A 14,549-nucleotide genomic window follows, 5' to 3' on the forward strand; every position below is an offset into this window, starting at 1 on the left:
GTCAGAATCAAGCTCAATATGGAATTTAATTAAGTTTTCGGTCTCCTCATCAGTCCCTGTAAGAAAAATTTTTACACTACAGTGAAGCAGTTTGAAATGTTAATACGTTGCATATTAATCCCTGCAGACTTAAACTACAAATACTCAAAACTTTAAAAATAATTAACTACAGGCCTAAATTAAAATCATTCTCTATTCCCCATTTATCAATATAAGAGGCATTAATTAAACAAAAACAACAAGCCAGTTAAATCAAGAAACGTAATAAACATAATTAAAACTGGGCTGAGAAGTACACATTATACATCGATATTAAAGGCACTGTCAAAAAATAACCCACATCCATGCTTAATACTCACATTTATGTGTGTTTGAATTTTCTGCCATGGTTAGCACTTCGATAAAAGTCGAAAAAAGACTTCCGCATAGGATACCGCATAGGATACACCTGTGTATCCTCGCTCATCGCTCCTCATGAAGCCTCCTCCCTCCTCGATCCTCGCCTCCTCGTGGTGCAATTAGAGAATTGAGATGTCCTTCAAGATGGCTGCGGTTTCCAGGTCATAGGATGGAGGACGGAGGAGCGAGGAGAGAGGAAGGATATTGAGAAGCACCCTATGTGTATCTGATATGAATAAAACACAACACAAATTAAATTTGAATGGATTGTTATTGTTACTTCTATAGACATGTGTGTATTTTAAAACCTCTACATGTATTGTTTTACTAGTACTTATGTGTATTTAAATGTCTGAAACCTAAAATATGCATTATGTGGTTAAGAACACTGCAGTTGTTATAATGACAAGAGCAGTGAAGATCTTTCTGGCTCAATGCCAGCCAACCTGCAAAAACAGTTTGAATTTGGCAGTTATGCTGTGTTACCGAATGCTCTAAACCCCATATGTGGGACCGTACTCCCAGGGGCATGCAAATAAAAATCCTATATACCAGACTGTACCACTCAGAGATGCCACAAAATGCGTATCCTTGTTTGTCGACCCCAGAGGGATAAAGTGGTGTGTCTTAAATTTAGATTTAAACTGACAGAGTGTGTCTGCCTCCCAAAACAATTTTAGGTAGGTTGTTCCAGAGATTGGGCATTAAACAGGAAAAAGATCTGCCGCCCGCAGTTGATTTTGATATTCTAGATATTATCAAATTGGCAGAGTTTTGAAAACGCAACGGATGTGGAGGACTATAGTGCAATAAGAACTCAAATACTGAGGTGCTAAACCATTCAGGGCTTTATAAGTAATACGCAAGATTTTTAAATCTGTAGGGATAGGGAGCCAGTGCAGTGTTGACATAATCGGGCTAATATGGTCATACTTCCTGGTTCTAGTAAAAACTCTAGCTGCTGCATTTTGGAGTAGCTGGAGTTTGTTTATTAAAGGGGTAGTTCACCCGAGAATTAAAATTTGTCCATCTTCAACCCTCGAAGCATCCTAGGTGTATGTGACTTTAATCCAATCAGAGATATATTAAAAATTGTCCTTGCTCTTGCCAGTGGTTGACTCTTTTGGCAGTGCAAAGGTATTCCTGGTTGTGATAGTGGGTCAGTACAAAAAAAGGAAGTTTTGCCCCCTTGAGCCAATGCAGCCACTCCTTGAATGCAGCGTTCATAGGTCTGCTCTGCTTAGTTCTGCTTTCAAGAATAGTAGTCACATGGAAAGGGTTTGGTAGGATTACCATGAACCTATGCGTGTACTGGAAGCATCTATATCCACTATGAACTCACGTTCTGGGTCTGGATGATGCAAGATGGGTGCAGAAGTGAATTGTAGTTTCAAATGCTGGAATGCACTTTTGGCTGCCAGTGACAAGGATAGACAGAATCCATCCCCTCTTAATCATGGATATCAACGGAGCTGCAATAGAGCTAAAGTATCTGATGAAACGTCTATAAAAATTAAGAAACCCTAGAAAACGTTGCATCTCTTTCAGCATAGTGGGTTGAGGCCAGTTCAAAATGACTTGCACTTTGTGATCATTTTTGGCCACGCCCTCCGGTGCTGATTACATATCCAAGGAATGTCTGGTGCAAAGTCACATTTTTCAGCTTTCACATACAATTTGTGGGTAATCAAATGTTGAGGGACAGCTCGAACATGATGAATGTGTGTCTTGAGGGAATCTGAGTAAATTCAAATATCATCAATACTATGACCAATCTGTTGAGCATATTGCGGAAGACATAATTGATGAAGGCTTGAAACACGGATGGAGTATTGACCAGCCCGAATGGTTTAACCTGGTACTTGTAGTGCCCAGACACAGTAGAGTAGACCATTTTTCTTATATCCCCTTCTCAAATACGGATCAGATTATAGGCACTGCATAGGTCCAGGTTTGTGAAATATATGGCTGTGTGAAGCTGTTTAATTGCTGCCGGTACTAATGGTAATGGATATTGAAACTGTGCTCTCATTCAGACCTCTATAATCGATGCAAGGAAGGAGACCCTTTGTCCTTCTTCTTGACAAAGAAGAACTCAGTGGAAGCAAGAGATGTGGAGGCATGAATGGAACCCTTGGGTAACTACTCAATGTGGACTATCATGGCCTCTGATTTGGGTTGAGATAGTGGTAAGATTCTGCCTTTAGGAGGGGTTTTACCAAGAAGCAGCTTGATGGCACTGTAGTTGGGTCAATGAGGAGGTAAATGGGAGGCTTTTGTCCTATTGAATGCCTCTGCAAGAGCAGGATACTCCAAAGGCAGTTTGGGCACAGAGAGGGTCTCTATTTTGACAGTGGCTGCCTGAAGGATTTGTGGTTCCACATAGCATGTGAAAAAGGTATCTGGCAATTCTTTGACCATTGTGTAATCAGGCCGTTAGTCTTGGAAATGTGTAGCCAGGGAAGTCCAAGAATTACTGGGTTGTCATTTAAAAAAATAAAAATAAATCTTATTAAACTATGGTGTAAGATCACTTTCAAAAAGATGTATGCACAACTTTAAGCATTCATATTCGTATTTTTAAACATTTGTGCGTAAATTAACTTAGTCACGCAAAATTACGTTTTCATACACGTGAGTCAATAAAATTACATTTGTGTTTTTATGTGAGTGTGACTCTAGAAGCTATGACTGTAAACATTCACGAGTACAACTCTGATTTCTACGACTACGAATTCTTCACTATGAACACAAATTCAAGTTTGTGGGTACGAGTAAAGAACAGTTGAAATGACGTCACTGCCGTCCCAGGGCAGGTAATCGAACCTCGATTCCATCTAACGCGCATGCGTCAAAGGTGAAAGATGGCTAACAACAGACCTGAGGCTGCCAACCTAGGCTCAGCATCACAGGTAAAATAAATAACGTGTTTATTCAACATTTTTTATACGATTTTACTATTTTGATAGCACTTTATAATGATATACATTTCTGCAACTCATAGACGTTATTGCTTTTGCTTGCAACCTATTTACTCGCTGTTAACTAGTGCTAGACGACGTTAGCGTTGATGAAGTGCTCTGTGTTAAAGTAACGTTATAGTTAGTGATGTTAGAACTAAACTGCTCTGTTATCATATGTTTAGCAATGTCGACCAAATCAGTAATGAACAGACGAAGTAATTGCTTTAGCTTGCAAAATAATGATAACGTTAACTTAGTTACGCCTATTAGTTTGCAAACATACTTCAGTTGTAATGTTTTGAATGTCTATTTAGCCTAACGTTACATAATGTTGAATTGGTACGGCTAAGGTAACGGTACCATGTATTGCATCTAATATGTATTTTGGCATTTACAGGGACCACTGGCTACTCAGTTACTGCAGCGTCTGGAATCAAGGATCACTGACACGTTAAGTCAACCATACTTTAATTTGGACTACTTCCAGTACGTTGTAAATCAGGAAGCCTTTATTCTGACATCTGCATCTAGCATTTTAAACATCCCAGCTGAAATTGTGGAGTGTCTTTTATCCCTTCAAAGAATGATCCACGCAGCTCTTTCCCAAGAGAGTCCTTGTGTTTTTATTAGAGAAGGAGGACGCGGCCGACCAAAATTTTGTTTTTCTGAGGAGCTGCTGTCCCGGCTCATTGACATGCCCTTACCAGTGTCTTGTATCGCCAACCTGCTGGGTGTCAGCCAAAGTACAATTTTCCGGCGTATGCATGAACTCAGGTTGTCCACAAGACTTACATACAGCAGTTTATCTGACAGTGAACTGGATGATGCTGTCATCTCCATAAAAACCAGGATCCCAAACGCAGGATACAGAATGGTTAAAGGTTGTCTCCAATCAAATGGACATAGAGTTCAGTGGAATCGCATCAAGGAGTCCATGCACAGAGTTGATGCTCCAGGAATTTTGGAAAGAATGACACAGCTGGGTTGCATCGTCAGGAGGACATACTTCGTACAGCGGCCTTTGTCATTAGTGCACGTGGACACTAACCATAAGCTCATAAGGTAAGATATTCATTTATTTATGTACTTTATTATGGGTGTTGAGTTAATGCAGCTCTTTTCATTGACTGCTCATTGTCATCTCATCCTTTTAATTTCAAGGTACAACATTGTCATATTTGGAGCAATAGATGGTTACTCAAGAAAGGTGCATCACTTTTTTTTTTTTTTACTGCTTTTATTATAGTGCTTTATTCTTCCTGTATATGTTTGTGTTCATGTATTCACTGTTGATAGACTGCATATGGGTCCGTCCGTATTATTATTATTATTTTTTTTTTTTTTTCATTTTTGAATCCAAAACGTATAATGACAAAACCAAATTCAAATAACTATCTGATTTTGGTTTTTGCAAATTAATTTTTTCGTTTCTCCATTGAATTAAGACATTAAAAAAAAACAAGACAGTTGGGTCAGATGAAAAGTAAAAATATCAAAATAAAGGACAACAGTAGTTGATTACATGCAGTTTAATATTGTGCATTTATCCATGTGCACAGCAAAAGTCATGTTTAATGAGCAAATTTTTGGTGCATTACATTTGGTAATATACTTTAACCTAAGTCATTATTGTGTGTGCAGTAGGCAATGTGAGTATATTTAAACGTTTGCAGATTCACTATATGAAACTCTGTTGTCTGTATAGATACTGTATCTGGAACCAGCAACAAATAACTGCTCAAACACTGCCCTTTCATTTTTCCTCAAGGCAGTGGAAAACTTTGGCTGGCCTTCCAGGTAAATAGTGATATCTTGTGCTACTGTTTCTATGCTCTTGTTGATCATTTCAGTAATGTTCAATGGAATATTCTGTTGTGATAAATGAAAATTATAACTGAGCATTTCCCCTATTCATTTTCCAGGGTCAGGGGAGATGAAGGCGTTGAAAATGTCGCAATTGCTGAAACCATGTTCAGTGTTAAAGGCACCGGAAGAGGGAGCTTCATCGCTGGGCGAAGCGTACACAACCAAAGGTTAAAATGATAATTTACATAATCTACAGTATATTCATAGTGAGAATGTTAAATCATTGTTGGAAAGTATTTTAAGTAAGACTATGTGAATGATTACTTTTGAGTTGAATAAGGCCTGTTATTTCCTATTTAGGATTGAACGCCTATGGCGAGATGTCTGGACCTCTGTCACTCATCTGTACTATGAAGTTCTTCACAGTCTAGAAGAAGATGGCCTGTTGGATTTGTCAGATGCTGTCCATATGTTTTGTGCCCATTATGTGTTCCTTCCGCGTCTGGCAGAGACCCTTCACACATTCACAGAAGGCTGGGACAACCATCCCTTACGATCTGAAGGTGGACTCACCCCTAACCAACTCTGGGTTATGGGTCACATGCAGAACCCTTGTGACGCAGATGAAGATTTGCAGGTTTGTTGAAGCTATCTCTCAAAGTGCAGTTAAAAAATGCAGTTCAAATGTTTTCAACCTGAAAGTGTCGATTTAGACTTATATAAAAAGCTGAAATTTAAAGTTTTTGAATGGTGTCAATAACTCTTGAAGAAAGTTATTGAATAATAATATAGAAGTATGTAAGAGTAGTGTGTTGCTTCACTTAAGCACACAATTAGACAGTCAACTGAGCTTAATTTTGATTTTCATTTCCTTTAGTCACTGCACTAGGCCTTTGTATGTCAATGTGTGCTTGGCAGTGTTTTCAAATATTTCTAAATGTTGTTTCATACAAAATAACATTATTTTCAGAACATGGAGCTGTTTGGAACTGACTGGGAGATGTTTGATGGTGTGCCTGAAGAACCTTATGGAGTTGAAGTCCCAGAAATTGAGTGCCCGCTGACTCCAGCTAGTATGGAAACTGTACAGTCCATGATCGATCCCTCTGCATCGTCAGAATCATTTGGCAGAGACATTTATATATCAATGGTTCAGTGCATTGAAAGTCTATGTGTGACACAAAGAAACACCTAAGATATAAGCAGTCCTTACAAAAGAATTAATGGAATGAAGTTGAACATTTGCAAACAGACTGCCAGTTACAAAAGGCTTGCTGTGATATTACTTCATTTTATCACGGGAGTAACAGTGAGGTAAAAAACTAACTCCTCATTCATTTTGGTTTTAAAGTGAACCATTAATAACAGCAAAACAATGGTTTTGTAACAATGAATAAAGTTATTCACAGAAACAAGAAAATGGCAAATAAAATGGCAATAAAACAAAACAATTCAATGCCTATTTTGACTTATGCAGTTACTTGTTACACCCTGTCAAAAGTTTGCCCATGGCATATTGCTAATGTCATAATGTTTTTGAATTCACTGAATGTTTTCAGGTGTGCTGAGGGAAATGTGACTGTACGACTGCAGGCGCTGACAATAGGAAAACAAACAGTGTGCTGTGTGTCACAGTCATGGTGGAATTTCACATTTATGACAAAGTCCTTCTTTTCACTAGGCAGAAGGGGCTTGTGTCCCTGTCCGGTGAGCCACTGCATGATTCGTCCAACAGTCAAACTTTCTGGAGCAATACTGTTGTTGCTTGGGCCATCTTGTTCTTAAAAAAAAAAAAAGAGATTAAATATAAGTCTGGATAACTAAAGGAAGGCAGCATCTTTTTAATAGTTTTTCAACTTAATACAATTAGTTAATACAATCCCTCAATTAAATCAGATTAACATGTTAAGCATAGCCCCTTTTTGGGTTGGGAGCAGGGGGTGTTAAAAGCCCTGGCTGTCTGTAAAATTTCATGAAGCAGTGTTATTCTAGAGGTCATAATATTAAATTTAACATTTTACATCAAGATTCTGCAAAAGATATATTAAGGCTTGTGAATTTATTGGAGTATGTAAATTCATAGCTAGCCATTTCCACTGTGCTGTATAAAAATTACTGCAGGACAGCAGAAGAAAAGCTTACTACTTCTATATTATTCAATATTGGCTAAAACACACCAGAATCCTCAATTTCCTGAAGGTAGTCCTGGAAAAAGTTCATGATATTTGTTTCCATGCGGTGTTTGGCAGAACCAATCTCACTGAAGACAGGGCGGCTGTTCTCCAAAATGAAGACTGCATCTACCTTTAAGAAGAAAATACATTTCAGTCTGCATTCAACATAGTAATTCTTGCAGAAAAAATAAATGCTTAATTTAAAGCAACCAGAAACCCATGTCGAGCTACTAGGACGTGTTGTTACAATCCCTATGAAGAATCTGCACTTTTTTTGGAACGAATCCCCACATCCTTGAGGAGCCTGGTTGTTAAAATGACTACAAACTCTCCACATCCAACCTAAGCAGGAAGCACCCAAGTATGCCAGCCGTACAGTTCTGCCTCGGCTGCTAGTTCTGTGTACTTCTGGCTTTTCCATTCATATGCTTCCCCAACGGCAACCTCCCATGGTACTGTAAGCCCCAATATGTACAGGGACTTCTCTAAGTTGACCACAAAATCAGGTCTGGCCTAAGAGTGTCTGAGACAAGAATGTACCTTATCATCTTCCCCTGTAACAAACAGTGGTTGGCAAAGGTCTTGATGGGTATTCATGATCTTTGGTAGTTCATAGAGCTGCAGGCCTTTTCTGAGCTGGTCGAGCATCGGGATGAGTCTCATGGTGGAGTGAAGTATAACAGCTCTAATAGACAATATAAAAGTGTTTCATCAGGAGATTCTACTTTTGTGGTAAAACTGTTTACTGTAGGAAAAAATATATAATTGTTAAATTATAATTTGGTGACATTTAAAAGTGGTTTCACAACATAGCTTTGCAAGAAAAAAATCCAAATCAAGTCACAAATTGTTGTACAATACTCCCTTGCCATAATGAAAACCAAAAATGTTAATATACCTTATTATGCTGTCCCTTTTATCCACAGACACGATTCCAGTGTATCCGCAGGTCACAATGTCACCAATCAGGTCGCTGATGTTGTCATCATTGGCGGTGTTTATCTGAAAGTCGGTGTTAAGTGAAAGTTGTTCTCATTTCCATAATTGTGCTCTACGGTCAAACAAACAACTCACTAGATTTGTGCAATCCATGTCATAATGAAGTTAATACTATTATTGACCGTGATAAAATTGGACTTACCTTTACAATTAGCTGTGACAGTTCCAAATCTGTGACATCACTGGCAGACACTTGAATGCTGTCAGAGTCACCAGAGCAGAGATAACTGAAGCACCATTCACGCAGGAAGTTAGGGCAAGGTCCGCCTTGTGCCAGACTAGCTGCCATGACTTCTCCTGCAGTCCTAATAAATGGAATAATTAAACAATTGCATATAAACTAAAGTAGTACTGCAATTAATACGCTTAAAGACAACATGCAAAAATAACTTAATTACACACCTGAAGTAATTACAGTCCAAACTGTTAAGGCAGTAAACGGGATTCTTCCCTTTCTTATCTGGACCTTCAACAAAGAGTCTTTTTTCTATTTCTACCAGCATTTCTGGAAAACAACAAATACATGAAATACAAAAGGTCTCTTCAAATGTTCATTTTTTCATCCAATCAGCATTTGAGCCCATTGCACCACCAAAGGCCCCCTGTTGACATATATGTGTCTGATTTAACAAATATGGACATACACCTGTACCTGTGAGGAATTCTTTGGTAAGGGCACCATTATCAATGCCTGCCTCGGCAAAGAATGTGACCTTAAGTCTACATTTGGGTGAGGTCTTCTTCTGCCGTTGCCACTGTTGCATGCCTCTGTTGTAGAGATCAGTTCGCGACACACAGATGGAAAATGTGTTTGTCTCATCAACTTGAGAACCGATCCAGTTCAAGATATCCTCAGAACTGAAAAAAAAAATAAATAAAAACAGACATTGAACATTTGAATCACAACTAAATCTATGAGTGGTTTTATGATTTCATAGGTGGTTGCTACTGTCTCTCAGGGTGGCCGTTAGGCCTGGTACAATACTTGCACATCCTCCTATACTGGTGACATTCTCAGGAGTGAGGTGAGGCTTCAATGCAAGTCCAAACGGGTAAAATATCACAAACATACCATGTTTCTGGATTACTAGATTTCTCTATGACCACACATAACATCACTTTTCAACAGGAAAAAGCTAATTGATACTGCAGTATCTCTTTAAAGGTTTATTGTTCAGATAACATCATTCACCACCATAATTCCCTAATATACAATTTTACCTTTGAAAGGTACTGATTGGATCACTTGACTCATGGCCATCATCATCTGAAGTTCTGCACACAAAGTAAACAGATTGTCCTGAATTAACAATAAACAATTACATTTAAAATGTAAAAATTTGGCAGGAACTCTCCTTACATCTAATTTATTGTCAAATCAACATTCAACATAAAAAAGTAGCACTGAAACCAACATTACCGTAATCCGCAACTGGCTGCATGGAACTCAATGATTTCAGGATGAAATGCATTTCCGCACACAGGACACTCAGCTGTCTAACAAATGAATTTACAATGCATGTGAATAAAGCATCACACTACTCCTGAAATATAAGAAAACACATCGAAGCTAAAGAAACTTAAACAACACTTGTAGAGCCTAAATTTATAGCACCAGCAAAGTGACATGTATAACACCATGACCTGCAATTGGTGCAAAGAAAATACCTTGGAAAAGACCAATTACAAGTTACAATGCTGTTTTTACATATATTTGTGAGTGCTGATAAATGGCATTTGTAAATTAAACTTAAAAATAACAGCAAAAAGTATCTTACCTTGCTTTTCTCGTAGCAAAGGGCAGCTGAGCATTCATCTTCATCTTCTTCCTTGCAGCTTTCCTGGGGATGAAACACAATAACAACACTTTTCAGCGCAGTACACAATAAAAACATGTAATTTTTCAATCCAATAAATCCTGAAATAATGCCTAAAAGACCAAGCTTTAACATACTTCTTCAGCAGAATCGCACAAATCTACAAGTTGTTTTTTGCATTCCTTTATGTGTCCTGGAAGAATCTGAAGCGGAACCATTTTCTTGCAGGTTGTACACTGAGCTTTGGGCATCTTCTCAAATTCCTTTGCTTCTGGTGGTAAAGGAATTGTATCCAGTTCTTCTTGTAAAGGAGCAATGTACATTGTGTATTTTCCATTCCCGCTCACTGCTTTTAGCTGCTGGCCGGTATATCCATTTAAATCTGGAGGAATAACAGCCAATCTCCGCTGCCCACCCCCACCTAAAATTGAACAGTTGTAGATACTAAATATAGCCAATCTGGATATACAGCAATTACTCATCTAGGGAGTACATTGAAACACAATTTGAAACCATGGACATTAATACAGTGTATATGCCTACATACCTGTGGACTTGTGCAGCAACCAGCCTCCACAGATATTTGCCAGTCTTGGATATGCGCTCAAAAGCAAATCTGAAAACTAAAATGACAGAAGCAGGATTAAAACTGTATTAAAATGATTTTTATTTGGTCATACTAATATTTATTACATCAAGCATTAATATGAATTGTAAGATGGGTGTTTTTAATCTTTAGATATTACTTTAGGCAAGGAAGTTAATTAAAGATTACATACCTCTGAATGTGTGATGTTTTCATTAAGGGTTAATGAACGTTTTCCAAGGCCAGCCAGTACAAGCTGCAGTTCCTCTTCTCCATTTGGTGTTTTTTCACGTTGCTTTTCAAGAAGAAAAAAGTTCACCAAAAAGCTCTTCCCAGGTTGTGTTGGTGTATATGGTGCAAAACGCTTTTTGCCTCTTGCCTCCTTTCGGAAAAATCCAGGAAAAGACCTAAACATATAAGATGGCAAACTATTATTCTCATGTTATCATCCATCAACACAGAACAACCTAACTTAAAATATATCTACATTCTCAATGACTGATTATGTTATGTATATTTTGCTTACATTAGAATCGGGGCCTAGTTTGTCTAAAAGTACCTACACTGGGTGTGCAATTACAAAATGAATGCAGACAAACGACCCATGTATCCTACCGAGCCATTTCTTGTTTCACAGACTGTCCAGAGTCATTGCGCTGAGGCCTCACTGTCGGCACTGACTGTGCTCCCTGTCCAACAGCAGCTTCTCCTGTACTGCCCTGACTGACTGGCATGACATTTGCCAGTGCACTGTTTCTCAACAGCAACACCAGGTTTTGAGCTGTGCTTAAGATGTCTGTTAATTGGCCCTGAGTAATAAGAAAGACAATAACTAAATGCCAAATGTTATAGCCATAGGTATTTTTTAGTATTACACAGAACACCTGCAAAACACATTAATCATAGTAGGGCTTGTCAACGCCCGGGTCTTGGTCCACATTCAGACCAAAAAGCAAGCTCGTCCGAACCCGTGCAGTCCATACCTCCTGCGGCTGGTCTCAAGCAACTGACTGTCTGGCTAATAGAATGCATGAATGTACTGATGACCTTGAATGACTGGTTTTGAACAAATGTTGCATTGCTTATCAATAAGTTAATTAAACGTTATTTTATTACCCTCAATCGTTCAGGTCCTCTGGTCGTGAAAAAAAAGCAGATACTGAATCACTGAGTCAAAAGTTTGTATTAGCACATTATGCTCATTGACATTCCAATGACTTGCTGGTTGACGTTAACTCATATATCTGGCTCAGTTGTCATTACTGATTTGGTCGACATTGCTAAACATATGATAACAGAGCAGTTTAGTTCTAACATCACTAACTATAACGTTACTTTAACACAGAGCACTTCATCAACGCTAACGTCGTCTAGCACTAGTTAACAGCGAGTAAATAGGTTGCAAGCAAAAGCAATAACGTCTATGAGTTGCAGAAATGTATATCATTATAAAGTGCTATCAAAATAGTAAAATCGTATAAAAAATGTTGAATAAACACGTTATTTATTTTACCTGTGATGCTGAGCCTAGGTTGGCAGCCTCAGGTCTGTTGTTAGCCATCTTTCACCTTTGACGCATGCGCGTTAGATGGAATCGAGGTTCGATTACCTGCCCTGGGACGGCAGTGACGTCATTTCAACTGTTCTTTACTCGTACCCACAAACTTGAATTTGTGTTCATAGTGAAGAATTCGTAGTCGTAGAAATCAGAGTTGTACTCGTGAATGTTTACAGTCATAGCTTCTAGAGTCACACTCACATAAAAACACAAATGTAATTTTATTGACTCACGTGTATGAAAACGTAATTTTGCGTGACTAAGTTAATTTACGCACAAATGTTTAAAAATACGAATATGAATGCTTAAAGTTGTGCATACATCTTTTTGAAAGTGATCTTACACCATATTAAACACAGTAAAGTAATGCATTCATTAGACAGGAACAGTTCATTAGTTTAGTCATAACCAAAGACAAAGCTAAATTTGAGAGCAAATTAAGATGATGTGTGCTGCATGAATTAAATGGTAATCAAAGCAATATTGTTTGACCAAAACTTATATTAAGAGGACAATCAATCAATCAATCAATCATTTTTTTGTCTAAACCCAACCTGAAATGTTGTAGTTTACAATAAAAATCCAACTCTTAAAGATGCAATTCAAAGTATCCTGTGAATGTGGTTGCTTTTTGTTACTTGTTCAAACATTACAGACAATATTTAATCCACCGGACAATTTGATAATTTGAGGGTCACACCTGTTACTTATGGTTCTCAATCCCAAACACTTACTGTGTAAATGTAGCCTTTGACTTGTTGCCACCTATATCACCAGCTTTATCAGAGTATGTTCTTGATCATTAAACTCATCTTTAATATTTCGTTAATGTATTTGCCATTTTTTCCATTGCTCAACCTTTCTTCTCTCTTTTTTCTGAGGGTCACCTTCTTGACTGAGTAGCTCTTTATTGATGAGCTGGGAGATTTGCTGAACTTGACAGGGGAAAACAAATAAAATAAATAAAGTTTAATTACAGTAAGTTTGGAGCTCCTTCAGTGGCGTTCCATAAGAAAACTTTAGGAGGAACATAATTTAATCACAAAACAAGGAATTTTACAAGCAGACAGACATATCCCCTCTTAAATGTTACATTAATGTGCACTGACAATTAAGTAGAATTTCTAATATATATATAAATTATATATATATATATATATATATATATATATATATATATACACATATATATACACACACATATATATATATATATATATATACACACACATATATATATATATATATATATATATATATATATATATATATATATATATATATATATATATATGTATAATTTATTCATTTAATTTATCTAAAATTTTCCACTAGCACCACCCTGCCTCCCTGATTCATAATATTTAAGAAATTTGGAGTGAAAAAATGGTGACATGAAAAACATTTTACATTAACAGTGATGGTTGCGATATAAAAGGTTGACCCTTCTATCTCTATTATATGTGTGTGTGTGTGTGTGTGTGTGTGTGTGTGTGTGTTGCAGGTGGCAGAGCAGCTGATGACTATAGCATATGAGAGTGGGGTTAACCTTTTTGACACCGCAGAGGTGTATGCTGCTGGAAAGTGAGTATGACTCAGCATCAGCACGATTACCCAAAATTTACTTTACTCCATGAGTCATTATTAACATCTCTGTCTTTTACAGAGCTGAAGTCATAATGGGAAACATCATCAAAAAGAAGGGCTGGAGGTATGGTTGATTTGTGTGTCAAGCTCACCTGTGTAACTTTAATACAAGATAAAGAAGGTAAAAAAAAAAAAAAAACAACAGCAAAAAGATTGGAACTAGAGATTTTATTCCCTTTGTAGTTGCTGTATACCTGCTGGCGCTGGCATCGGTTATGTGTTATTATTCACACACACTTTTGATGGGGACATTGATCACTAGGATCCTGCTCAGTTTGTATCACTTAATCAATGCCAGCAGAAGGAATGCATCCTGATGAGGGCTGTTGCCATAGCAACAAATGACAACCCACTGTGATCACCTGTGAATTTCTGGAATGACTCTGTTCTTTTGCTGACTATGAAAACTTTGAAAAAAAATCCCTTGAAGTGAGATTTATTATTTACTGTGAGATTCACAGCAGTTTCCACATTAGTGGTGTAGTGGGGGAAAGAGTTAGAAATGAAAAGTTGAAATCAGAATTCTTGTTAACCTGCTTTTTTATGTAATGGAAACTATGTGCAATTTGATTCCAGTCATCACCTTTCAAGTCACCTTTA

At 37.6% G+C, this 14,549-nt stretch overlaps 3 protein-coding genes across 6 annotated transcripts in view; 2 read left to right on the plus strand and 1 right to left on the minus strand.

Moving 5' to 3' along the window:
* The window catches only part of LOC113061841 (voltage-gated potassium channel subunit beta-1), a 108,269-nt gene that overhangs the window by 64,626 nt on the left and 29,094 nt on the right, over positions 1-14,549 (plus strand). For both annotated transcript variants that reach the window (XM_026231304.1, XM_026231305.1), the window contains 2 exons: positions 13,807-13,886; positions 13,969-14,013. In XM_026231304.1, the coding sequence (XP_026087089.1) occupies positions 13,807-13,886; positions 13,969-14,013 (125 nt within the window). The remainder of the gene's footprint in view (positions 1-13,806; positions 13,887-13,968; positions 14,014-14,549) is intronic.
* Positions 2,961-6,395, plus strand: LOC113061840 (uncharacterized). Of its 2 annotated transcripts, none has more exons than XM_026231303.1 (7): positions 2,961-3,311; positions 3,760-4,424; positions 4,524-4,569; positions 5,131-5,159; positions 5,285-5,395; positions 5,529-5,805; positions 6,139-6,395. In XM_026231303.1, the coding sequence occupies exons 1-7, from the start codon at positions 3,264-3,266 to the stop codon at positions 6,361-6,363; spliced, it is 1,401 nt and encodes a 466-aa protein (XP_026087088.1). In that variant the 5' UTR covers positions 2,961-3,263; the 3' UTR covers positions 6,364-6,395. The 2 variants fall into 2 exon arrangements, with proteins under 2 accessions (XP_026087088.1, XP_026087087.1); XM_026231302.1 differs by having other exon boundaries at positions 2,968-3,311; positions 5,068-5,159.
* On the minus strand, positions 6,440-12,647 carry LOC113061839 (uncharacterized). Of its 2 annotated transcripts, none has more exons than XM_026231300.1 (15): positions 12,258-12,647; positions 11,360-11,553; positions 10,938-11,151; positions 10,706-10,781; positions 10,296-10,579; positions 10,120-10,182; positions 9,762-9,838; positions 9,563-9,616; positions 8,994-9,199; positions 8,744-8,807; positions 8,484-8,646; positions 8,241-8,344; positions 7,883-8,027; positions 7,346-7,472; positions 6,440-6,948 (listed from the first exon to the last, which is right to left on the minus strand). In XM_026231300.1, exons 1-15 carry the CDS (start codon positions 12,303-12,305, stop codon positions 6,653-6,655), a joined length of 2,115 nt encoding a protein of 704 aa, XP_026087085.1. In that variant the 5' UTR covers positions 12,306-12,647; the 3' UTR covers positions 6,440-6,652. The 2 variants fall into 2 exon arrangements, with proteins under 2 accessions (XP_026087085.1, XP_026087084.1); XM_026231299.1 differs by having other exon boundaries at positions 8,744-8,846.

Source organism: Carassius auratus, chromosome 43, assembly GCF_003368295.1.
Source record: "Carassius auratus strain Wakin chromosome 43, ASM336829v1, whole genome shotgun sequence".
NCBI lineage: Eukaryota > Metazoa > Chordata > Actinopteri > Cypriniformes > Cyprinidae > Carassius > Carassius auratus.